General features: G+C 44.1%; 2 protein-coding genes across 10 annotated transcripts in view; one reads left to right on the top strand and one right to left on the bottom strand.

The window, feature by feature from the left end:
- The window catches only part of LOC125501717, a 112,330-nt gene that overhangs the window by 13,094 nt on the left and 73,844 nt on the right, over positions 1–25,392 (bottom strand). Inside the window, exons 2-11 of one of the 5 annotated variants that reach the window (XR_007279332.1) lie at positions 20,999–21,244; positions 20,855–20,926; positions 20,689–20,781; positions 20,286–20,387; positions 18,602–18,728; positions 18,428–18,539; positions 18,261–18,304; positions 18,045–18,167; positions 17,640–17,962; positions 16,877–17,564 (exon numbers count right to left, since the gene is read on the bottom strand). Coding sequence is in view for 4 of the 5 variants with exons in the window: in XM_048658194.1 (XP_048514151.1) it covers positions 17,815–17,962; positions 18,045–18,167; positions 18,261–18,304; positions 18,428–18,539; positions 18,602–18,728; positions 20,286–20,387; positions 20,689–20,781; positions 20,855–20,926; positions 20,999–21,098 (921 nt within the window). In the remaining variant the exon portion in view is untranslated. Of the gene's footprint in view, positions 1–16,876; positions 17,963–18,044; positions 18,168–18,260; positions 18,305–18,427; positions 18,540–18,601; positions 18,729–20,285; positions 20,388–20,688; positions 20,782–20,854; positions 20,927–20,998; positions 21,245–21,315; positions 21,619–25,392 lie in introns of those variants that run through there. The other 4 variants (XM_048658194.1, XM_048658203.1, XM_048658201.1 and 1 more) reach the window with 4 other exon arrangements.
- Positions 1,424–17,271, top strand: LOC105685992. 5 transcript variants are annotated; one of them, XM_048658111.1, is made up of 6 exons: positions 1,424–1,647; positions 8,413–8,493; positions 13,766–14,547; positions 14,678–15,004; positions 15,098–15,422; positions 15,512–17,271. In XM_048658111.1, exons 2-6 carry the CDS (start codon positions 8,428–8,430, stop codon positions 15,905–15,907), a joined length of 1,896 nt encoding a protein of 631 aa, XP_048514068.1. In that variant the 5' UTR covers positions 1,424–1,647; positions 8,413–8,427; the 3' UTR covers positions 15,908–17,271. The 5 variants fall into 5 exon arrangements, with proteins under 5 accessions (XP_048514068.1, XP_048514074.1, XP_020707995.1 ...); XM_048658117.1 differs by lacking the exon at positions 1,424–1,647 and adding an exon at positions 7,443–7,654; XM_020852336.2 differs by lacking the exon at positions 1,424–1,647 and adding an exon at positions 7,443–7,646.

The raw sequence follows: 25,392 nt of genomic DNA on the forward strand, positions 1-25,392 counted from the left end.
CGTTGCGTAACCTCGCGTAGTCTTACGCGACGAAGACGAAGAGAAGCGGAAGGTGTCACGCGGACACAATGCTCAAGATCCGCGAGAAAGTCGACTTCTTTATAGGCACGCCGCATGAATGGCCAGTGACGTCAAACTCTGGGGAAAATATTGCAATTACAGAGATTTTTGTTCTCTTTATACGATCACCGCTCGTTTTTTCTTCTTTTTTTTCGTTCTCTTCTTTTCTTTTGGCACATATTTTCTCTCGTTCGCAATTCCATCGCTATACGATGTAGATAATATGCTCGACATCTTTTAACCGGAAGTTCCGAGGCTGCATGCAGCTCCGCGCTTTCCTTGCTCATAATCCATTCTCTGAGTATACCTACATATACCTAGCGTATGTTATCTAGATTCTAGATTTTCAATACACGTGCCACACGGTCTAATACACACATTCCGCTACATCAAGCGTGACACGGAACAAGTTAAACCATTTTTTTCACTCATTTTTTTTTCAATTTAAAAATGGCCTTTACGAGCTACCCGCGATTTCTGCTACGGATTTTACGAGAAATTATGGGAAATCGGAAAATTGGATCAATTCGCTTCGGTGTAAAAATTAATTCTCCAACTCGCGAACGGCCCCGGTCAAGATCACATTCGATGTGATATAAAAACCTCACTATTCGCGACCACAATGGAATGCTCTCGATCGCGAGCGAAGAAAGTAAAACTCAGGTTGAAGGACATGATTATTATGTTTTCTGGAATTCGAAATTGAGAGGAGAAATTCAAATTTCGAAACGCAGGTTTCGGGCATGTGCGAGTTGAAGAATATACGCGTACGAAGGTACGATACGTAAGTGCATTTCTAGATTTACACAGACAGGTGCGTGTATAGGTATCGTACAGGTTGGATAGCGAAGTTACGTGGTTGATTTAACCGTTCGTAAGTAGATGTACGTCGACGCACAACTTTCGCTGACCGCATCCCGTCTCAGCGATGTCCGGTCCACTACCGGAAACAAACTTGCGAAACGCGATTTAAAATTCATCGCGCACTCCACGATATTATATGCAATGAGTCAACTTGCTCTGTTTACATTATCTAAGTTAGGTAGTCCCATGCGGCTAATATGTAAAAAAGAAAGTCATAATTTAACTAGGTGGTGAAAGTATTGTCCGAATCGGATTCGAGGCAGCAACAAAGCTCGGGGTAATCTTACCTAGAAGTTTTCTACTCTGACAATTTTCAGCGCTAAAGATTACGCAATGTCCGTTTAATTTTTGCCCAGTTGCTCAGCTTTTTAATTGAGTCAACGAAATACCGTGTAAGATGTGTGTTCACGTTTAAGACAATATCACCTCAACTTTGTCGAGATTTTGGTGAAAGCTGTCGGTGTGGGAGGGGAAGGTATATAGACTGCGGTGTAGTCTCTTGGCTTCACAACGATCACCATCTCCAAAGTAGCACCTCAAGACTTGTGTCTATGGTTAATTATTTATTATTTATCTATTTATTTATTATTTATATACGAGTTCGTCCCGTCTAATAATAAGACTGTAATATATTCTCCAAATTTCACTGTACAACACTGAAATTTTTGGAGGACATTGAAGTGACAGTGTGTGTGCCATAGGATTATATCTACGCTGACAAAGGTTTGTACTCTTGAAAAAAATTGTAACATCCATTGCGTGAGATAAAAGATAGAAAAATCATCAGCGACGAGATCACCATTTTCCGTATTACCGGCGATCATTTATGCCTGAAAATTAATTGCGTTCAGTGTAACCGAAGTACCGCGGACGAGTCGCAAGTTTGTGTACTTTGAACTTGACGAAATTTCCGAATAAGTGAAAAAGAAAAAAAAAAAATTCGATCATCCGGTGAGAGATTTGAAGATCATCAAAACCCTCCCACGCAGAATTTCGAAGTTTTTCGGTTATCGTGAAACTGTAATAACGATCAGTGCGTCTCACGATATCGCGGATGTGCGTTGATCAAACAACGATTAGATAAAAATGTTGAACAATGAGCCGGGCGTCGAGGGTATTTTTTCCCCTCTTTTCGCCGGGGGTATGAAACTACGATATGGGAATACGATCGGAGTGCTAAATTGCACTCGTGATTGTAGATATCTCTGTTCCGCGGTGGCAAGTGCCGCGAGGATATGTGGGGTAGCGAGTCAGTGTGTCAGCCCGCTCTGTCCTTCTTCCTCTTTCTTTCGTTCCTCCGTTCTCCCTCTCGTTCTATCTTTCCTCTTCGCGCGTCTCTCTTCTCCGCCTTGTGGCCGGAATAACGTTGAAAAGAAAACAGCGGGAGGTAGAGAGGGGCACAAAGAGAGAGGCAAGAAAAGGAGATCTTAACTTCCAAGTTCCGAATGAGCCGCTGCCTCTGCCGGGCCCGACTTCGTTCCCTGAACCGCGAAGGCCATTCAACGATAATAGGTAATTCCACCGCGGAGGTCAACCGTTCTTATCGTTCCTCACTTGTACCTACGGATACCCGGAGAACGCGGACTTTTGGACGACCGATAGAATTTCACGCGAAGGTTATATTCCTCCGCCAGCGGGTACCTAATTGCGGTGCTTTCATTGTCTGTAGACTGGCTAATAATTACTCCTTTGACGCTTCTTCCCGTGACCCAGAAATCGTAATCACCCGTTAATTGAGAATCTGCGGGATACGCCGATGATTTTTGTTTAATTGGTCGATTCGCATCACGCGCCGCTAGCGCATACCGCATTTCAGAATTCTATGGATAATCCCAACTAAGTAGAAACAAGAATAAAACGAAAAATTAGTTTTCCAAATCGCGAGCAGATAACGAGTGAAAAATCATTTGCCAAACGTGAAAGTTCGACGATACTGAAATTAAATTTCACGCCATCAATTTTCCGGGTTGAGCAGCACTTAATTCGTAATATCGTAATTTTCTGCTCCGAAAAAGTGAAGGATTCCATTCACGCGGTATAAACTACGCTTGTACATATCATGAGGGGCTGAGTTAATTCTGCATGGTTTTAATACCACAGGTAATTTCGTCAAGCCAGAAATTTCACCTGAACACGTCGTTCACCCAGGTTTAACGTGAATGCGCTGTACATGTACGACATACGTGAAAAACGAGTTTCGTAAGACAATAATTGCGCGTGTAACGAACATGATGCGACGTTACGTACATTGCCACATCTGTGCTTAACTTTTTTTCTTCTCTCACAATTAATTTTGAAATGATTTTTTATTTATCCATTTTCATTTTGTGTGAATGAAAAAGAAAAAAAAGAAAAAAAAAAAAAAACCGAGCCTTTCGGGTATACGTGTACAACGTGTAGCTTGTAATTGTGCACCTTTCGGGTTTCACGCGACATATGGCTGCACGATAGTTAACGGTAGTTTTGCTATGACGTCACAGCACCTGCCGAATCACAAAGGGTCGACATTAGAGTAGCAGCACCGCTCCTCGTTTCTTCCTGGACGGAAGAAACTGATAGTCGCCTCGTTCGCCGGGAGTAAGGGATACTTTATGCAGTTACACGGGCTTCGCTTCGCTTCCCAAAGGAAAGTGGTTTCGCGGTGATCTTTATGCAGGTATTTTATAAAGCAAGAAATAAAGTACGTAAATTCTCCGAGCTCGTGTACGCGTACGTGTGGCATAAGATCGTCGTACCTATATGAAAATGCATAGAATCTGACTGAATCGAAATTTACGAATCGATATCGCGCGGGGTACATCGCTCGTCTGTAATATATTTGCCTCTCGAAAAGAGAGAGAGAAAGAGAGAGAAAAAAAAGAGAAAGACAGAAGCCAGAAAATATTTCGCCGTAGGTACCGGTCGATCTCGCGATACTGCAGAAGCGCCAAAACCGCATCGTGTAAAATTGCATATATGGTAATGTATTCCACGGTGAAGCACGAACTCGAATCACCTACGAATATGTAGGCGATGCTTTCGAAAGTAGTCGTCGAACGTCGTTCGGCTGCTACAATAATACCTATACACACACTCGCGCTGCCAATTCGGGACCCTCGTTTCTCCGTAATATCTTCAGCGTTTTGAGTTTAGGCGACGCGTACGTCACTTCCGTACATTCATCATCTCTGTTACAATAACCACCGAATCGTAGTCTCGGTTGCACCTGCGAACGTGGAACGTCGATTAGTGCGTGACGTTGCGACGCTCCACCGGGGTACATAAAATTCTCCGCACAATCATTCCCGCAATCCGAAGACGATTAACGTCAAGAATTTGGGTACACGCTTTCTCCTAATAACGTGATTTGTACGATCGTCAAACGTCCACGCATTCACCGTCACCTACGGCCACAGTCCCTGTCCCTGAACACAACTCTTCTTTCTTTCTTTCGTTTTTTTCTTCATTTTATTTGTACATTCCGCCCTTTACATGTGTGTGCTTCGTTTCACATCCGTACATGCATATGGTTTTCGAAACCAGGACGGATCGAGGACGCTTCTTCAGAATCAACATTAATTCATAATTGACTAATTGACCGACGTGATGTAATTAACGGCGTCAACTCTATGAAGTACTGATTAACTATCATTTAATTCTCCTACATGACAGACATTGATTCGGACTCGGTATAATGGCTGAATGAAGAGTGTCCGTACTTCAGCTGCAAAAAAAATGGGAAAAAGCTTGTCAATTTTTTTTTTTCATCGTCACCTTCATTTCCTCGACGATTAATACGTCAACGATTTTTTTTTTGTTCGACTACCTATGGCTAATTGTAAGGCGATGATGAGACCAGAATTTGATCCTCTCGCTTTGCATTTCTCCGTCAACATCGGGCGTTTGATGATCCACGGTCAACGTCTCAATCGTCTCGTTTCATACGCTGTAATTGTACTCGCAGATAATTTCAACTTTTGAGAATACGTGCGAATGAAAAATGCATCGGTGTACACGGATGAATTATCGAACGGAACGAATGCCACTACTGTTTCGAATCGAGACGAGAAAAAAAATGTACCGTGGTTTGAGGTAAAACGTGCGGTAGCACCATCAGACAGGACAGGTTGTGATTATTATTATCGTTATCATTGTCATTGTTATTATTTAAATAAAAATGCGATGATGTTCGCAGATTCAGCTCGTCGATAGAACGGCTTGATAGAGTCGCGTACGTGTAGTATATACGTATACGCATACGTGTAATCCAGTCTGGATTTTGGCGAAGTATTTTTTTGTAATTTCATTTTTCGGTGTAGTTCGGACTAGTTCTAATCTAGGATCTTTCGGATTGACCTTTGCCTCGTGACTTCCGCGTATAGCGGGAAAAATTTTTATACTCATACAAGCGCGCGGGGTATCGCGTTCAACTTCAGCGACTATCTTCTTCTTCTTCTTCTTCTTCGTCTTCTTCCCCTCGGACTTATTTTTTGTCATAATCCTCTATAGTTGGGCAAATGAAGTCGCGAGAAGTTTTGTCACGTTGGGATTAATATCCCAGCAGCATCGCCCGAACCTTGCGGTTCGCCGGCAGCGGGGCCTTATTTCAGGTTCTCACTTAGCGCGATGCTGCTACGGTTGCTGTTGCACCGCCAAGAAAGCGGGTCTTCGAAAACTGAATAATACGAAATAAAAAGATCACGTTGTATGGCTTCAGGTTTTCTCAAAGAAATTTCACCGCCAAAAACATCCGAAACGCCCACATCACGATGACTGCGCTATGCCGGGTATTTTTTATATCGGGCCCGTTTCGGCCCCCCCCCCACCCTCGGGATTCCGTATCTTATTTTTAGCCTGTCTTCTAGTAGCTCGTCCCGAGGGACCGCGGGTTAAGGGTTGGGAATCGGAAAGACGGAGAAGAAAAAGGAATGAAGAAGGCCGGAGAATGGTCGGAGAGAGAAGAAAAAAAAAAGAAAACAGAGCGAGAACAATTTTTTAGCCGGCTCGGATATCGGACCGTCCGAACTCCGAGAGCTCGGTAAGGGTGCGCGACTGCTGTTGCCAGGGGGGTTGAGATCCTCTTCGGGGCAGGTAAAAACGGATAAAACGGATTACATCGGCATTCCCAGACGCCACCCTACCGGCGGTGGTTTGGCTTTTCCGCCACCGTCAGAAGCTGCATCTTTTGGAGGAGGCATTTCTCGGCCTTTCCAAGATCCCCGGCTCTCTCACCCTCGCTCTCACCCGTCCCGGATAATTACCGTCCGCTAGGTATTTACGGGCCAGATGTTCGTCACGTTGGGATGGACAAACCGGACTCCGAACCGAGCTCCTCTATTTCACGCAAGAATTTTTGACGCACAATTTTTCCCGTTTTCCGTTCTCGTGAAACGTACGGAGAAAATAAATTCGAATAGTTTACGCGCAAGGATTCCTCTCTGGTTTCAACACTCCGATTGTAACGTGCGCTTCCCGACACTTTCACATTGCATATTAGTCCTTATCTCTCTGCTAGGCCGGTTTAAAAGTTTTTTCTTCCGCCCCGGGGGGTCGTTAGGCCAGTTAGTAGGTCCGACGACTGTAGACGACGTATACTCGCGAATGCGGGTGTAAATGTGGAGCGGCATGTTTTCACCCGCGATAACCGCGGCGAGTGGTTATGTATATTTTACAGGGAAATTACGCAAGCCGATCGGTATGATTTTCTTTATTTTTTCCGCCTCTCATTCGTCGGTAGCGACGCAGTGCACGACTGCAGGTACTCGCATTGTTGGGCCCGTATCATTTTCACCAGATTTTAGATAGAAAGTTTCCCGCGTCGCTCACGATGCAGGATGGCAAAAGAGAAAATTGAACTCGTTAAAAACACCCGTTTCAGATGTGTCCTAAGCATATAATTTCTGTGTGCGCGTACACCGGTGTATTGGCTCGCGTTACAACGGATCTAAGCCACCTGAAATTAACCCTTTTAAGAGAGAGGAGGAATTTTGAAAGTCAATTACAAAGTTCTACATACCGAGATTCACTCGGCCTAGTCGTATCTCTTGCACACGTATATCGAACGAGTATCACGTATCCGTATCTATACAACGGTACGAATTAAAATACTGGTTTCGGTGTGACTTAAAATCGAAACAGAAGTAAGAAGCTCGATCCGATAGTCCGTATTCCGTGGCACGACGACATCGTAGATGCGCATATGTGAATGCAGATCTGTGCAGGTTGTGTACGCGTGCGTACGTGTGCGTGAGAAGTTACACGTTGCGTATCCCTTACGTGTGTACGTGTATAAATATACCTATATCCGTGAACGCGTTTGAGGTTTAATAGGTACGTGACGTTCTCGCGGTAGGTGCGCCTCTTTCTCTCCCCCTTCGTAATGGGATACCTGGGTAAGGCCCTCTCCGTCGGTCCCCCGATGTCTTTCACCTGTAGCGTCAACGGGCCGACGATGGTGTAGGTAAAATACGTTGGAAGGGGTTCCTCGGTCGACAGTAGGTCACTGGGACATGCCTCCAAGCTGCACTTCGCGCCTCTTTGCCGTTCAGTCACTTCCCGGCGGTCAAGACAGCCACTTTGGGCCTTAGTCCCCTTCTGGGCCCCGTCCTCGCTCGACTCGATGAACGATCAAAATTAGTGCTACACCTATTTTGTATACATGAAATTTAAAAATAATCACCGTAATAATAATAGCAGTAAACGAGTAAATATAACGATTAAAAGTGCAAGTAGCGTGCTTATCGGTACATAGTTAAGTTAAATTTCGACGGCGAATCATTTGTCAGTTATTGGTGATAATATTCATTATACATATATATATTTATATATATATATTCGTATTTATGTATGTATATACGTAACAAGATTAGTTGGGACTTTTTGGTTCGGAATCCTGAAAACTGTGAGTGGACACACGTTGACACTGACGACGGACTTCGGACGAAGAGACTATCGACGGAAGTTCGTTCCCCAGCTACCCCCTTACCCCAAGTGGACATTTACCAGACAGTTTGTGAAAATTTATTCTTGATATAGAATTATAACGAGGGAAACAAAAAACAAAAAACAAAAAACAAAAAACGAAAAACGAGAAAAATATACATACATATCGGTTCAATCGATGCGTGCATATCATAGATTATGAGATCCAGTCTCAGGGTTCTGTAAACTTAAATTTGAAGGTAGATTCAGCCCTTCGTTTTTCAAACGTTTCAAATTTTTCAAAATTACGATCACGCTGCGCCTAATCGATTATCACCAATATTTCAATATTTCCACCTGGTTGTTGTTTCATTCGTTACATTCGAAACGTCTCTCAATCATAATTTTCCGTAGTCGATCCGCATTCGAGTTGCAAAAGAAAAGGCCAAAAGTTGGGTCCGGATTGATCATTTCCTGAATCGTACCGGCGTCATTCACCCCTCGAACCTTCATCGCATAAAAATTATTTGAAAAGCGAACGTTCCTACGGAGATGATTATAAGCTTGTCTTCTTTTTTTTCATTATAGACAGACGCACACACGATGGACAGGACGCGGCGGTGCATACGGAAGACGGCACTGTCTTTGCTTTTGCCACTGTTATTCGCCGTAAGTATAACATCGAAGATCTTCGCCCTCCCCCCCCCCCCCCCCCTTCTCGCGACTTCTCGCGTGCGATTGAGAAAAAAGACGATTTTTCTTTTCGCCTGTTATTTTTGAAGAGCGAGAAAAAAAGCGTCTCGACAAACTAGCGTGGAGCTTGTCGGGATTACCGTGAATAGGGCTCGCTGATAAAAATATCCATACGTGAACGACGAGCGCGTATCGTGCGTCGCGCAGCGAAGCGGTCGTCGAAGCGAAGATTGTAGGTCAACTCGCCGGACGCAGTGCCCTCCTTTGGCTATAGTCCTGGCCAACCTGGCTCTATGCACTTTCGAGTACAACGAGGAGGCTATAGCCGTGCCGGGTTTCGCGTAGTATAGACGTCCGCGTCGTGCCGAGCTAGCGATGAAAAAGACGAAGAAGACGACGACGACGACGAAGAAGAAGAAGAAGAAGAAGAAGAAGAGCGAGTGCCGCAGGTTGCTCGGCTGGTATACTACAAGTATTAAGTAGTATCAAAGACGATCTATGCGTCGGGTATCATCACGAGACGACTTAGTTTCTTCTCCAGCTTTCTTTCCCGAGAACTGTCCCGGCGAATAGCGTCTCTTCGCGAAGACGACCCGATACTCGTCCTATAGGATGCGGTACGAGATGCCTTTATGCGGCTGCCGTAATCACGGGAGGATAGTCGTTCTGCGTAGATGCTTGCGAAGCTCGATATACGCGCGCGTTGTTTCGAAATTAATCACCGGCGAAACTATACGGAGTTGAGGAGATTTAATATGAGCGGGTCGAATATTTCGTCGGAGCTCGGGAACTCCCTTGGTCCGTACACGGTTCTACGTATATATCGCGAGGAATTTCGACGATTATCCGCTCGTTGAAACTTGTTGCCTTCTTGAAATCACCCCCAAGAATTTTCATCTCCTAACTCAATTATATATATATATATCGCGCGGATAACGATAACTCGCAAAGTAATTAATAAGCGGAAGCTGTTTCGGATGATCTTCTCGGCGAAAACGGGGAATCGTTTTCGGGATAATTTCTTACGAATTCAGTTCGAATGAATTCAATTCATCACTTCCTCGCGAAGGGGTGGGCGGGCGCTACGTAGTCGGCGTTATACGAAGGGGAATATATTTTTGAAGTCGAGTCACGTGCGAACCGGAAGCTTCAGGTTCAGCAAAGTAGTTATGGCAGTTCGAGTTTCCCACCCGCGGCGAGGAAACTTATAACTTTTCTATCCCTCTTTGGACGATTAAGAAAATTGGGAGACAGCAGATGTTTTACCAAAGCCATCTTAGGAGGTGTTCCGCGACCGAATTCCAGACGAACACACCTCGACATTGTTAAATTTTACGGAATTCCACTGTGTTATACGTAGCATCTCACAGATGGTGGCCATGCCCCATTTCCAGCGATTCTAATCTATCTCTTCCGACCATTATTTTCGAACCCGATATTTTTAACTCGAGATATTCATCTGAGGTTTTCAATTTTTCACAACACGGCTACGGGTTTCACGATGTGCGAGAAAAAAAAAAGAAAAATAAAAGAAAAAACAAAAATAGAGAAAAATATAAGTTTCGAGTCTCGAATATAAACCGACTAACTTTAATTGAGTTTATAAAGAAACTGATTTTCCGGTTAGTTCAAGATCTTTGCTCAGCTGTTTCAAAGAACGAGTTCAATGTTAAATTAAAAGGCGGAAGTAGTCTGTAACCTTAGGCGTCTAGATTCCAGAATGCGCCCTGCGCCGGTGAATATCGTGATTCTTTTATTTTCATAATCTACTTGTTCGTACTTAGAGAGTTACCGGATTCATTCCCAACCCAATTCTCACGACTCATCTCGCTGCAGTGTACGTGGCTTTGATGTGCGTACACTTACGATATACAACAAGATATTTGTTCGCCGAATCAAAAACACATCTTGGGTCTGAATACAATTATAATATGCTTCGATTTAATTGCGACCGACTATAAATTCAAAACGCCGATACCGTTTTATCCACTGCGTAGAATTAAAATTCGGTACCGTTACCGGAATCTGCGCTCGACGTACAACTTACGAGGAACGGAACGGAACGGAATACTTATCAATTTCGAAAATCTGACGAACTACTTCGGCAACACTTCGTCGATCCTGCGACACATTCGATTGAATATCTGAAAAAACGCTAGATTTATCGAACTTTTTTTTCCAAATATTTGATTAGAAAGCCGGAAGCACCGGTGAAAAATCCACTAGTTTTACCACGTCGAACGCCCGCAGCAAAAATCAAACCTTTCGGCAGAATCCGAACGCTCCTAAGGTCGGCGATGCTCGACTCGTAGTCGAGCTGGGTGCTCATCAAATACGTCCTACTTAACACCGTCACGCGTTCCTTGGCCAAGTGTATTGTACATAAGTCCCAGTTTGTACGTTCACGATATGCACGTGTGTAAGTGCGGAGACGTACGGGGTGGCCCGAAAAATAAAAAAGTACGACCAATTAACAGTCGGGAATGAAATGAAATCGCGTGACCGATTCTACCGTCGATCTCAAATTTGTTTTAAAAATTTTTACAAGGACGATCCTGGTAACGTGATTCCGATCGTTTTTATTTCTCATAATTTTCCGACCCCATCGGCGAAAAAATTTCACAAATAAAAAATTGAGGCGCAAATGGGTTTACAACGGAAGAGCTTCGATCCAAGTAGGTGTGAAAAATATTTGAATACCCTCGCGAGAGATATCGTTACGAATTGTGAGGCGATTATAAAAATTTCTCCGCATTATCTTCTCGAATATTTCTCAGCTGGGTGCGAAGTGGAACCGGATGCGAAATGGTTCGCTTTCTAACTGCGAAGTTGAGATAACTTTTAGCGACGGGGGAGAAACGGGGTGTCATATCAGCCCGTATTATCGCCTACTTTTACCGGAGACGATTACCCCACACAATCCATATGGAACGAGCGAAGTGTCTCCATGCTCTGCATCGTCCCCGATGTCAGTGAAAGTGTCCGTGTTCCGGGCGTCGCTTTACAACGGTCGCAAACCACGAGCACGGCGACAATGGAAAAAGTGAAATCAAACCGGAGCTGAGCTGAGCTGAGCTAAGCTGAGTTAACTACTATCGCGACCCTCCCAACCGTGATTTCCATTCCGCGAGCTAAGGCAATTCGTTCTGCTTGTAATCCTTGTCAGTGTCCGAACTATATGTATATGGGAATTATAACGTACGAGTCGCGTGATCGTGTCCAAGGGGACTCGGGTGTGCGAAACACTCTCTCGGCGTATACCGAGCATTTCTTTCTCTTAATTCGGTTTTTTTCGCTCATTTTTATTCTCGTACAGGATAGGCGAACGGTAAAATTTCACCGCGGCGTTCTTCTCTTTTTTTTTGTTTTTTTCTTCAAATTAATCCTATCAATTGTGGAAGGACAATGCATGGTTCAAATCAGGTTTTCGGTAATGACCTGGGCACACGTTCACCGGTTGACAAAAAATGAGAAAATAAAAATCATTCGAGAGTTACGACGAACTCGTTTTTCAAACGACCTCCGCAGATCAACGACTGCGATAACCGTAACTGCGAACGGAGGGAGGGGGGGGGGAAAGGGGCATTCGCTGTACGGCAGAGGTTTTGACCGGGCGCGTAAGCGTGCCCAGAAGGTGTTTCTAATAACTGGTATATTTAAAGCTGTAAACACAGAAACGGCAGCGGCGGTAGTACCTTGCAGACTTACGGGGGACCATCCGAATAGTCCAGAAGCGGACGGACCGGGTCTTAAAACTCTGCCCAAAAAATAATTGAGTACAGTTATGCTCATAGCGCGTGATCGCACCTTGTTTACCTTACTAGTTTGACGGTATACACGGCAACTCATTCACTCGCTCGCTCTTCCGATTCTAACCGATCGCGATACCATTTCGAAGAAAGACAGATAATCGCTTTCGACTAGCTGTACATGTTTCAACGTCATCTTCCGTTCGACGGCCCTAATTGATTGAATTAAATATCTTCACGATTATTACGTTACGTATGTCTACGACGAAGATCCCGAGGAAAAACGAGATACGCCGTGGCACGGAAAAGCTCTCGATGTCGCGTAAAATTTGCGCAACCAAAACGAAGAGAGGCTGCAGCGATCGTTTCTTCCTTTTTTGGCTTACGGTCGGTGTATCTCCGTAAGTTTCCGTATGAGATGAAGTTGAGATTCCGTTGGGTCCGGCTTCGAGATGAATTAGGTTAATTTAAGAGGTGAGGCGCGAGTCCGTCTCTACCTCGGGCCAGAAATTAATAACGAATTGAAAGAATCAGACGCGCGCCGCGTGCAGAAAAACATCAGCGACGGTCGACGGGGGCCCGACTCGAACGCATCGCCCTGGGCGATGCCGCATTCTGGGTTAACGTAACAGATATAACTCCAAAGTTATCCTTCTAGCATTCACTTCGCGGTGTACAGTATGTACGTATATCGTACGTTGTAACGCGAGTAACGCGTTGCGGTCTTCTTCGATCACCCATCCAATCACCGCAGGTAGCAATTTTTATTTATAACCGTTGATAAAAATTCGCCGAAAATCTTGGCGGAATTTCGTTGGGACTTGGCGCCGATCGAAACGGGGAAGGGGAAGAAAGCATTTGCTCAAAATTCTCACACACACGCACGGTGCAGATTCGCCGAGAGCTGTTCTCTCGTCACGCCGAGGAATTCTAATGCACCTGCACATGTGGCGAGCGTGACGGATGGCTGAACTTGAACGTGTGTCCACACTATCGAAAGAATTCATTCGTTCATTGTTATTCTAGAAATACCGGCTCTGCTAGGTCCCGTTGCGTCTGCTTTTATAAAGCAACTGTCTTTAAGAAATGAATCCGCAGCGTTTGACCGAAGCTCGTCTAAACCCGAACGGGTCAACCAGAAGACACTTGGACAACCAACTGCGTCCGTTACGCCGAGTTCGTTTCGTCATCGTATACACATATATACATATATGTACTATACGCTATTAAGAGTACTTGACATATTGCTTAACCCCGTCCTCGTGATACCTGCGTACAAATAAAAACATATATGAAATTTATAAAACACAGGATGTACGCGCGGGTATATAATATAATAAGTACATCGTCATAGTCGGCGGTTCGAGTGATGCGACAAAAATTAGCCAACGATATTGCGTGGTTCGATCCACTGGAAGGAACGTCGTAACATGAAAGAAGATACGCTGAAATTATCTCTCAAACTAATGCGCTTTCGTTTTTCGATAATTTTTTTACAGAGCGTGAGATGCGAGGCTCCTCTGGTCGACAGCAGTGCCCTTCCATTGGAACATAGATCGGTTTACGGGCCCCCGGCTCAATACGGACCCCCTCAGTCTCACGGGGCTGAGGAAAACTGGCCATTGGCTTCGCCGGACACGCCGCAAATAAAGCACCTGCAGGTACAATGCGAGAAAACACACATGAGAGTGAACATCGAGTTCGACCGACCGTTCTACGGAATGATATTCAGCAAGGGCTTCTACTCCGACCCTCACTGCGTCCATCTGAAGCCCGGCACGGGTCATCTGAGCGCTACTTTTGAGATATTCTTGAACTCCTGCGGTATGAGCTCCTCCGCAAATCACAACGTTGCTGCTTACGGCGCACCGACGCCCTCGGGCAGCTATGTAGAAAATACCATAATCGTGCAGTACGATCCGTACGTCCAAGAGGTCTGGGACCAGGCGAGGAAGCTCCGCTGCACCTGGTACGACTTTTACGAGAAAGCGGTCACCTTCAGGCCCTTCCAGGTCGACATGCTTCACGCCGTAACCGCAAACTTCCTCGGCGACAACCTGCAGTGTTGGATGCAGATCCAGGTCGGCAAGGGGCCCTGGGCTTCGGAAGTTTCCGGTATCGTTAAAATCGGTCAAACCATGACCATGGTCCTCGCCATAAAGGATGACGAGAACAAATTCGACATGCTCGTGAGAAACTGCGTAGCTCACGATGGAAAACGTGCGCCGATCCAACTCGTCGATCAGTACGGATGCGTCGTCAGACCCAAGATAATGTCCAGGTGAGAAAGTTGCACCGAATGTGTACCGCATGCCTGACGGAAGTTTCTTCCTTTCTCGTTTGTCGAGCAGACTCAGGTGTACGTGGAAGGTGCACGACGTGCTCTAAACGTAGAAATTTATTTGTTTCAGGTTCCAAAAAATAAAGAACTTTGGGCCAAGTGCGTCCGTCGTTAGTTTCGCCTACTTCCAAGCGTTCAAGTTCCCGGACAGTATGAACGTCCACTTCCAGTGCGTGATTCAAGTGTGCAGATACAATTGCCCCGAACCGAAGTGCGGACACCCAGGACTCGAATACGGCGCTCCCGCCGGTCTGACGCAAGAATACGGAGTGCCTCTCGGACCCCAAAGTCTGGGACAACTCACCTCAGATTACGGAGCACCGCCGGTTCCGGAATACGGAGTTCCGCCAGCGTATCCCGACCCGAGACATCCCAGCGGGCCTGCAGGAGCCTACAGGTAAGGGTGGAGAGTTGAATCGAAAAATTGAGGAACATATTTTTGTCGCGGAAGAGTTTTTTGAGAACGGGATCTTCTCGTTTTTGCCAACAGCGAGCCGAATCCGGACATAGTTCCCGCCCCTCAGGCCCAAGCATCGTCTTCATCTCCGAGTTCGACGCCCGGAGATTCAACGGCGAGCAGTTCCCCGCAAAGTCCGCAGGACAATTTAGTGCACCTTCCGCCACCTCCGCTACCCGGTCATCCGGCTGGCGCGTATCAAACCGTAAAGAGGAAAGGAACCGTGGGCCCCGACGAACTCGAGGGCAATTTGGCTACTCTGGGAGGACGTCCGAGGTCGGTCGAAGGACTTCCCGCTGAACTCAGAGGTGCCCGTAGACGAAGAGACGTTCACGCGCACGACGACGACGATTTCTCCGTAAGTATTCGACGATGATTCGACCGATTCGACGATAACGACGATAATGACGGACGAGTAAATTTTGATGACCGGCTTTCCAATTGCAGAATTTCTACCGCGAGATGACCGTCGGTGTGTCTCACGTGTACAAACGTGCCGCCCAAGAAATGACGGACGTCAACACATCCCGAATTATCCAAGTGGTTGCGCCGGGTGACGTGAATTTCGCACTTGGAACAAACTCCAGTAACGATTCAACGGTCGTTATACAAAACGCAAGTTCAGCGGACCCAGAAACAATTTGTATGTCTCTCCCCGGTTTCGTCGGCGGTCTCGTGATGCTACTTCTGGTGGTGGTGGTCGCTTCGCTCGTTGCCGCCTTCCTGTTCGTTCGAGTTCGCGCGGTCGACCGAAAGAACGCCAACGTCGCCCCGGCCTTCGTGCACCCAGCTTTCGCTGACAACTGCACCGTCAACCCGGAGTTCGTCAAGGTCGCCAATTGAGGATCCCGACCCCCCGAGGGGTTGAGTAATCAATCGGTCGATCGACTTCAGGCCCGAATCCACCCCCAAATCGAAACCCTGATCGAGCGACGTTTGCTCGATAATAATTCGACGAGAACGATCGATCGGATCGACGGATCAGCCGGTTGGAATACCGGCCGAATTTATGCCCTCTGAAACTTACGGCCTAATTTCTAATTCCCATCACAGCCCTCAACGGCACCATACTTAAGTCAACGACAATTTATTACACCATCTAACGCGTCTGCAACGACCCCTATTTCTCGTTCTCATCGCTTATCTATTATGTGCTTAGATATAGCCGGGTTCCACCACCCCGTCGAGTCAACCCTTGAACCCCGAATACACCCAAGAGTTGTCTTGTATAGTGCCTATCATCAGATCGTACAAAGTGCTTGCGGTAACTGGGTGAAGGGTTGCGCCAACGCCGCGTAATAATTTATCATTATGCGGGTATTAAATTGGCCGAATTTTCAGACCTCATGATACGATTTCCGGGCCTGAAAGAATAAGAAAAGACACGGAAAAAAAGAAAAACATGTATATATTATATATTATAAATTCACTGCTCCGAGGCCCCGATTCGTCGTAGTTATCATCGGGTCGCGAGATATACGCTATTATACATATACATATGCGTAGCACTTACATATGTATATGAGATAATGATACACGTCACCGTAAGAAATTTCGTACACCCTACTTCACTCTCTTTCCCCATTCCCAAGATGCCAGTTATTTTCACTTTTTTTTTTTTTATTTTTTTTTTTTTACCCCCCAAGGTTTTGTGTCATCGCAAAAGCTACTCCGTTTGCCTTCCTCCTCATTCACTTCGACGACGAACGTTTACGTCATTTTTCATACCTCATCTCTAATATAAATATGTGACCGCGTCTTTCTTGTCGAATGAAAGAAGAGAAGACAAAAAAAAAAAAACACCCGCGAAGCGATGAAAATATCAAGTTGCCAAGAAAGACACGGAGATTACAGTCTGACGAATTAATCTATTTATTTTATTCCTGACTAACTAAACGTGAGAATCGTTTCTTCCATTTTCCATTTCCGTTCTAGACTTTTTTCCCTCCCTATTTCAAAGTTTTCATAGTTCGAAAACTGCGATATTCTAACATAACTTATTTACCTTCATCCATGAAAAGATTTTCATTAAATTCTATCCATCCTCTCTCGTTATTATATTATATTTAGGATATAATAAAAAAATATTCCCGTTTTACGGGAATATGTCTTACGTACGTGTCTTGAGCACGCAAAATTGTCTTATATACATAATAATATTATGATATTTCGATAATTATTTTAATTATATTCTAATTTTATTTATACGCCGTTTCGCATCAACTGAGTTTTATTGAAATTACCTCCTCCTTTGCTTTAGATGCTACACATTCGCACCTAACATAATAACATCTGATCGATTATTCCGGTAACATTTCGATCTTTAAATACCTCGAACCGATCTCTCTAATTATCCATCAAGTGTGGTCTGTATTTAGCGATCATTTGTCGCCTCGAATTCGCTTCTTTTTTTGCACGTTGACATTCTTCGGCTATTTCGCAAAGACTACCGTCTGGAGTTAATTCTGCACAATTCCTATCTTGCAGGTAAAATCTATTTCTGCGTTGGGAAATATACACAAAGACACATCATCTTCACTATTTTAATTTCACATGAATCACGACGTTAACTTACTTGGCCACATTTGCTGACCAATCGTTGCGGTCTACTAGTTCCGATTTAATCCGTACGTTCGGATTAATTTCGGTACCCAATTCGATTCTGCAAAATGGAAAGGCGTGCGGGGAGCAAGGATTATTTCATCAATGTGTATGTTGGTCACGATTTTAACGTCCCAAATTCTCGTTGATTACCGTACGCGTCTGCGGCCGGCCAAAAATTTCAGATTTATATTCCTTCTGTCGAACACTCGGAGGCTTAGGTGTTTGTTCAATTTCAAGCACACCGGTTTCATTTGGGTCACAATTTTGCGCGGCTTCACGTTCACGTGGTCGATTCTTGGCGTTGAATAATAAACGTCTGTATCATCTGGATTTATGATTCTTTTTTCATTTTTTTTCTTTTTTGTTTTTTACTCACGTTTCTGATTTCTGGGATTTCCGGGTTCCGGAAGAAGGTTCATTAAGCTCATCAACTTCGCTGGACTGTGTCACCTTCAAGGACTTTGAATTCATCGAGGATTTGCTGTCGGCAGTTTTTAATCTATTGAAATTGAAATCTCTCTATTCACCGTGAACGTGGAATGCGGCTGATGCGGTGAAAAAAAAATTTTTCAACTTTATATTAGCTTCCTACCTCCCAGCGAAAAACTCCGGCGGCAGTCCGTCGGTGGCGGGATTCTGTTGGTTTTATTTTTAGTTTGAAATAGTACCACGGTATACGGAATATTTACATCAGTTGGAGGTGGTTCAAAAAAGTGGTTGTAGAGGGTAAAAAGAAGAAAATATCCATGAATTACCGACCTCGTACACCTCTTCCTCGATCGGCGGTGTCTCAAAGTTATTCCATTTCCACGAAAAGGGGACTTTGCTCGGAGTGTCCAGAAAAACGCCACCATTTTGATCGTAGCTTAGCCTAAAGTAACGATCTTATATCAATTCGTGGATTCTTATTGAATTTAATTTTCCCCAGCTTACCGTACATCGCAATCCTTGTCGTAGACTATGCCGTTCCCCATGGAATCGAAGATCCCTATGACTTTAGGCGGTCGCATCACCCCCATAACGTCTTTCTCCTCCTGAGAGTAGACCTTGTAGATTTCGTCTTGAAAAATTTATGCGCACCTAATATATCTTTTACGTAAAATTCATGAATTATGTTAAACAACTCTTACCGGAGGATCGTTTATACTTTCGGTTACATCTAGGGGAACGGTGAGGAAATAATTCATGCAAAACTTTTTGCGAGTTTGTATACATAATTGTTAGGTAATAAGAAGATGATGCGGCTAATGAATCAGCGTATCTCTGCGTATTTCTTCATCGGATGGGAGTGTAATTGCTTGGTGAAGCCATTTCTCTTTTGAATTGATACGCGAGGCGCGGGTCGTCCGCGGAGCAATTAAATCGCGTATGTACCGTAAATCCGTACAACTTCGTGGAAAAAATATCAGGAAGATTGGATCGATGATATAATCGGAGGAGAGAAGTTTCGGGAGGCATCGTTGCAGCCTCTGACGAAGCTTATAGATTCTATAACTGCTCGCGCGTGGCACGAACTGCATTCGTGATTCACGTCACGTTCGCCTATTAGGACGCGTAAGGATATATTGACTTACGGGATGATATAACAAGGCCATTTCCCAAAATTGTATACCATCCCGTAGACTTCTTACGAGAGTTCCGTAATCTCCAGTTATATACCGTTCAGGTATACATGAATACATATATATACATACCTATGATATAAATATATACCAACGAAAGGTGTTCCAGAATTTAAGAAGAGATCTCGGTATATCGTCGCGATGGAATTTTCGTTCGTATTCGCGTGAAATTTATTAATTGGAAATATGCTTCAAGCGTTTCGCTTACGGGTTTCTTTCTTTGAAACTTTCGCCGCAATTGCCAATTTTCCGTCCGGATAGTACACGTGGCCGCTTCCGTCTTCGAGGAAATTTAAGAAAATCGTTTTCTCGTCGGGATAATATCGTTTTCCATGGATTCTGTTATTCTTCAGCCTGACGCGGAACGATACGATTCGAATGAATTTCGTCGGGACCAATTACACTGCTTACTTTGATTTTTGAAATGATGTTTGATCATCAGGGGAAAATCAGACGGAAAATCATAACTAACCAATTCATGTGGGGTTTCGCCTGCAATGCCTGAAATTCTACGGCTCTCTGCACGACCTTTTCTTTCGGCAGAATGGTCCAACCCAATTCGACGAATAAATCGTTGGACAATCGATATTTGATAATATTTTCGCGATTCGTTGATCCTCCCGCGGTCGAATCTGCAGTGGATACAGCTGAAAGGGGCGACGATTAATAAAATTCTCCCGCCTCACGACGCGAAATTACATAGAATTTTTTATCGATATTTAATATAATGCGTTAGTCGTAAAACGCTCTCCGCGTACCGATACGGACTATTATTAAATTCAATTAATCGCATGCAATTCATTAAACAAGTTGGCAGAAATGTTATCGCGTAAAAATTGTGCACATATTGGCATTGTCTGGAAACGTTATAACCGTCGACGATACGTCGACGCTGGAACGCGATCTCGGTTTAACGTTCATGCGTTCACAATACGTGACTAATATTTCTGGTTTAATGCCTGCGGTTTAATGACTAAATATCCCCGAGGACTCACCCTCGGGTGTCCCGTCGGTAGTTTCAGTTTTCTCTCTCACTCCCGCGGAGCCGCGTCCCCCGACGTCAACGGCATCGTCGTATCCTTCACGCCCTTTCGTGCCTGAGAGAATTTCAAAGTTTTTTTATCTACTTGTTTATAGCGACGTCGCGCGTAAATTTTTTCCCAAAGGGGAAGTCTCTCGCGTCCGATTACTCGACGCGTAAAAATCAATTCCAGTATTATTTTCGCATGATTTATACCGACGTCGACGTCGCAGCGACGCGGGTACGATACTCCACGAATAAGCTGGGAATTAATTTTAATAATAGCTTATCTCTGTTTCTTTCCCATGGTGGAAGAATAAAGTAGGTACGTTTACATTTATTCGTCATTCCCTCTACGTGATTAGATGAGATCATACTTTTAATCGTGCCATCCGAATTCTTGTCAAGATTCTTGTCCCCCGTGTCGAGTCCGTCTTCCTCCGTTTTCTTGTCATCGACCGATCCGTCGACTGAGTCGATAATCGAAAAAGTATTTCATGAATTTCAATTCTCATTGATAGAAAATTGATCGTAAAATCGAACCTTTTTCGAATTTAATCGCACCGTACTTCCGTTCGCCATCTCCGTCGACCGTACCGGCTCTGCCGATTTTGCCTGGTTCGAAAATTCATATCTTAGAGATTTCCCGGAGATTTTTTTCCAGTTGTAATTTCAGGAGATTCTCACTTTGTCCCTTTTTCGCGGATTCCGTAGCGCCGGATTTGCCAACGTTCGGAATTCTCTCACTATCGTGTTCCACAGAATTTTCTTGGAGAAATAGACACATAAAAAATCAGGATCGATGAACCATCCTTGATATTACCTTACCCGGATTATTGACTTCTTCTCTCACTCCTCCTTTTTTCCGGTGGAATTTTTCCTCCCGCTTATCCCCTGCGTCCGATGCTCCCTCCCCATCCCTGGAACCTGAAACTGACGTTATGGATAAAATTGATATTGTATATCCTTCGAAATGATATCCGAAAATTCGTGGCAATCGTCACCTTTTTTTCCGCTTTTCTTTCGGCCAACGGATACCTGCGGGCCTTTATCCTCATTTCCTTCAACGCCTTCTCTCCCTGCTTCTGAAGGTGTTGGTATAAAACACATTTCGCCATGAGAACGATGTAATCGATATTAAGCCGAAAAATTGTCTCAATAATTATTCGCACCGGATAGAAGTTTTTTATTTTTTCGCGCTCCCTTTTTCCGGCCGGTTTCGTCGACGTCAAATTTTCCGTCGTTATCACGTTCGGGGGAGTTTCGTCCGTCGGATCTGAATACGTGAACATCTCGCCCTTTCTCGTATCGACTCGGGTCAGGACTTGGGGAACGCTTATCGTTGCGCCGACTTTTGCTACCTGGTCTGTCTCCGGCACCGAGTCGACCGACTTTGCTTCGATATTTGCCACTCCTAGGGTCCGAGTCTTTCAGACGACTGTCATCGCCCCGATTTTTCCGCCGAGAAAAATCAGGAGAACTTTTACTACTGCGTTCCTTTTTCCACGCTAGAGGCGAACGATGACTACGACTTTTTTCGGTGTCACCTGGTTATTAATTATCAAGCTAATTAGGGTGCTCGAAATTCACGTTGATAAAAGTCCAATACATTGCGTACCTCATTTTCAATTACTCATATTATATGTATGAAAGAAAAAAAATTCCGGGGCGATGGTTGAGCTCATAAATCTACGCAGATTCTACACTTTTATCGTGGCAATGTAGAGAGTCTGGAGTATGTAACTGAATTATAACTACCTACGTAGCCGGGTTAAAAGTTACGACTTTCATTTGAATCGTCTATGACGAATAGTTGTTGATTAAGCTTACGATTGTCCGGATGCAATTACCTTCTCCGTCCCAACCCGTACTGGGTCTTGAAATTTTCGGTCCTCTTTTAGCTGTGCAGGTCGATACGCAAGGACCTTTACACGAATCAACGATCTTCATTATCGTGTCTTCGTTCTTCGCACGCAACGTGTGTCGTGGGATGAATAAAAATGTTTAAATTTTTTCACGCGCAAATCATTGGAAATAATATTGAAAATCATAACGCACCCACTTAGCAACGCCTTTTAACGAGTTCTGTTGCGCCCATTGTGTTCGTAAAAAATTCAAGCGTTTTGATTTTTCGCAACAGAGTACATCCTGCGGTTGTGTACGAAGGATAAATTAAAAAAAAAACTGGAATAATTATTCGCGTGTTGTGGAGTTGAAAAAAGAAAAAATAAATCAATAAAAAAAGATGAAGAAGGAGAGAAATTTCATCGCAATATTTCTCACCCTTTGACGGTCCGTGGGATTAATTACGCTTCCGCAGAACCTGCAGATTTTCCGACATGGATGTACACGTGACTTTATCTGGCCGTACTCCAGAATAAACTCGCTTATAATTTGGGAAATTGGATTCACTTGCGTTCCCATCAGAGATTCTACGAAATTGAATATGAATCGATGATGTTATGTACCCGCGAACACGACCACGCGGTTATAAATTTCGTATAGAATATGTGTAATTGCATTCGCTGCCACGAATACGTTTCAATATCGAAATTGATGTAGAGACCTGCGAGAGGTTGACCACACGATATTAATTTATTCTTCATGTTCCTGACCACGGACGACAATATTTCCAGTCTACTCTTCATGGCAGTCGCTGGTAAATTGCCAATCGCGCCTAGAACATCTTGCATCTTCGATTCCACATTTTTCACGCTTTCCAAAGTTATGTCCTTTAATTTTTCAAGCATTATATCCACCTGAAAAATTCTGATATTTTTTATCCGATCTAGATTGTTTTCACTCAGGGTATCGATTTTCGGGTATCGAATAACCTCTTCTATTTTGCAAAGTTTGTCAATTTCGGACTCTCCAACGTCAACGTTGAAAGACTGTCGTCTGTCGCAGGTGGAAATACGAGTACGATGTGGGCAAAGTGTAGGATAGTTATAAGGGGTGCAGGAAGAATGCATGGCGGAGATCATAGCTCTCAAAGCAACGTCTAGAGCTTCATTTAGTGGAATCCTCACGTTCTCGTGCCCGCGGGATTTACCGCCGCCAAAACTGGATCGCATAAATCCCGGGAATATAAAGACGAACGAGGTACGGTATCCGCAAAACGGCCACTAGATTTGCTTACTTGATAAGGCCGATGTAGTTTTCCAGCATCTCGTGTAATTTCACGAATACATCAAGTGTTACTTTCATCGTATAAGATTCATCCGGGCGATTCGTCGCCGGTTTTTTACCCGACTTTGATCGCCCCGGGCAATCCCATCGACATTCCGCGTGATCTTTCACCAGCATTTCTATTTCCGAAACGACCGAGCACAAATCTGGAATCGTTATCACGATTAAAAGACTCGCTTATTTTGAAAAAACCATCCTTCTCTCTAACCTGATTCAGATGTCATCGTATTCGTTATTCGTCAATAAAAAAGCTCGAAATGTTCGACGTTTGTAATCCCGAAGAATAATTCCAAAGATATTTTACGGGCGAATCAAACGCCTTGCGAAGGTTGTTTTATTGGAACCACTCGGAACAAGGAGAAAGATAATTTCGTACAGATATCAGCGAGCCCACGTCTCATATAGTTATGGTTCTTCGCCTTTGGCGAAAAGTTGGCTACGTTCAAGTGGAAGTGAAAAAGAGATGATTGAGACAAACAGAAAAAGAAAAAAAAAGAAAAGAGTAGTAATATAACGCGCAGCTAGATTTATTTTCTAGGTTTTCCCGCCTGAAGAGAATAATTCATAACACTTCTTATAAGTTCTTCTACTTTTATACGACTTCCCTTTATAACTGCAATATTCATTTGAACATGGGGCAGGGTCTGGATACGCTCGTAAAAAGGGGGTTCGGTCGAAACTAGGAAAATCAGCATATATAGATCCGTAAATCGTAGGAAAAAAAAAAAAAAAAACTTCTCCCATCTCGGACTCTTCGCATGAGACTGCTAGACCGCCATCCAATTCCACGAAAAAAGTATTACACTTCTACGGGGGTGGAAAAATACATACGCGGTGCATGCGTATTCAACGGGGTTATTTCAATTTCCAACTTCGACCTCCACCGATGGAAAAGGATTTTTATGTCCACCTTTTCTCGCCAATAAATAATTACGGATTAAATTCCATCCCCCGCATCTTATTCTATCTTCTTAAAAATCTTTCTCTTACTCCGGAGTTTCGAATGAACTTGTCCCAATAACAAAATCAGCAAGAAAAAAACAAACCAGCCCTCGAGACTCCGGGAAGGGTCCTCGAAGAGGAGAGGACCAGAGACCAGATTACTTGTGGTGCGTCACGTAGATGTGATAACTGATGACCGAAATCCGTCATGCGCAGACATACTTAGGCGGACAAGTCCAGAGATTCTATCTCAATTTTTCTTACTTTGTCGAAATTACGAATTTCGTTTTACTTCCTTCTACGCGTACGTATGCCATACTATATATTTTTATTATTTTCCTGAGTTCATTTTTCGGTTTTCTTTTGCTTTTTACTTTTCTATTATTTTTTCATCTTTTTCCGCGATGCTCGAAACAGGATCGATTTTTCTCCATTATTTTCGCGGGAAGACGATACCGCCACGCACCTGATGAATGAATGAAAAAATAAAAAAAAAAGGGCGAATACTCACTCCACAAAATAGTACAACGAAAACTGAAATTTTTCACAGACGCACCCGCACACGGCACGCGTGTATAATCGTAGAATTTCAAAGGGCAGGTATATTAATATCCCATGCAAGGGAGTGTAAGGAGTATACGCGAAGGAATCCAAGGCATATACAGGAGACTCTCATGTAATAATTATGCGATGTGATGTATGGTGGGCGACGGTATATATGAACCGTACAGTCGGTCTCCACAGAGACCGCCTACCAGAGAACGTGGCTTAATAAAGGCGAAGGCAAAAACGAATTCGCGTGCAGATTCACAAAACCATAGAGAAAATTCTCAAGCCTCAGAACTTCGGATCTACGTACCCGCGTACGATGTCAATTCAAATATCCAGACGTTGCGGCGTAAGCAGCCGTGAGACGAAAAGTCGATTCGGCGACAGTACGACATAACGAG

The sequence above is a fragment of the Athalia rosae genome, chromosome 1, assembly GCF_917208135.1.
Source record: "Athalia rosae chromosome 1, iyAthRosa1.1, whole genome shotgun sequence".
Classification (NCBI taxonomy): Eukaryota; Metazoa; Arthropoda; class Insecta; order Hymenoptera; family Athaliidae; genus Athalia; species Athalia rosae.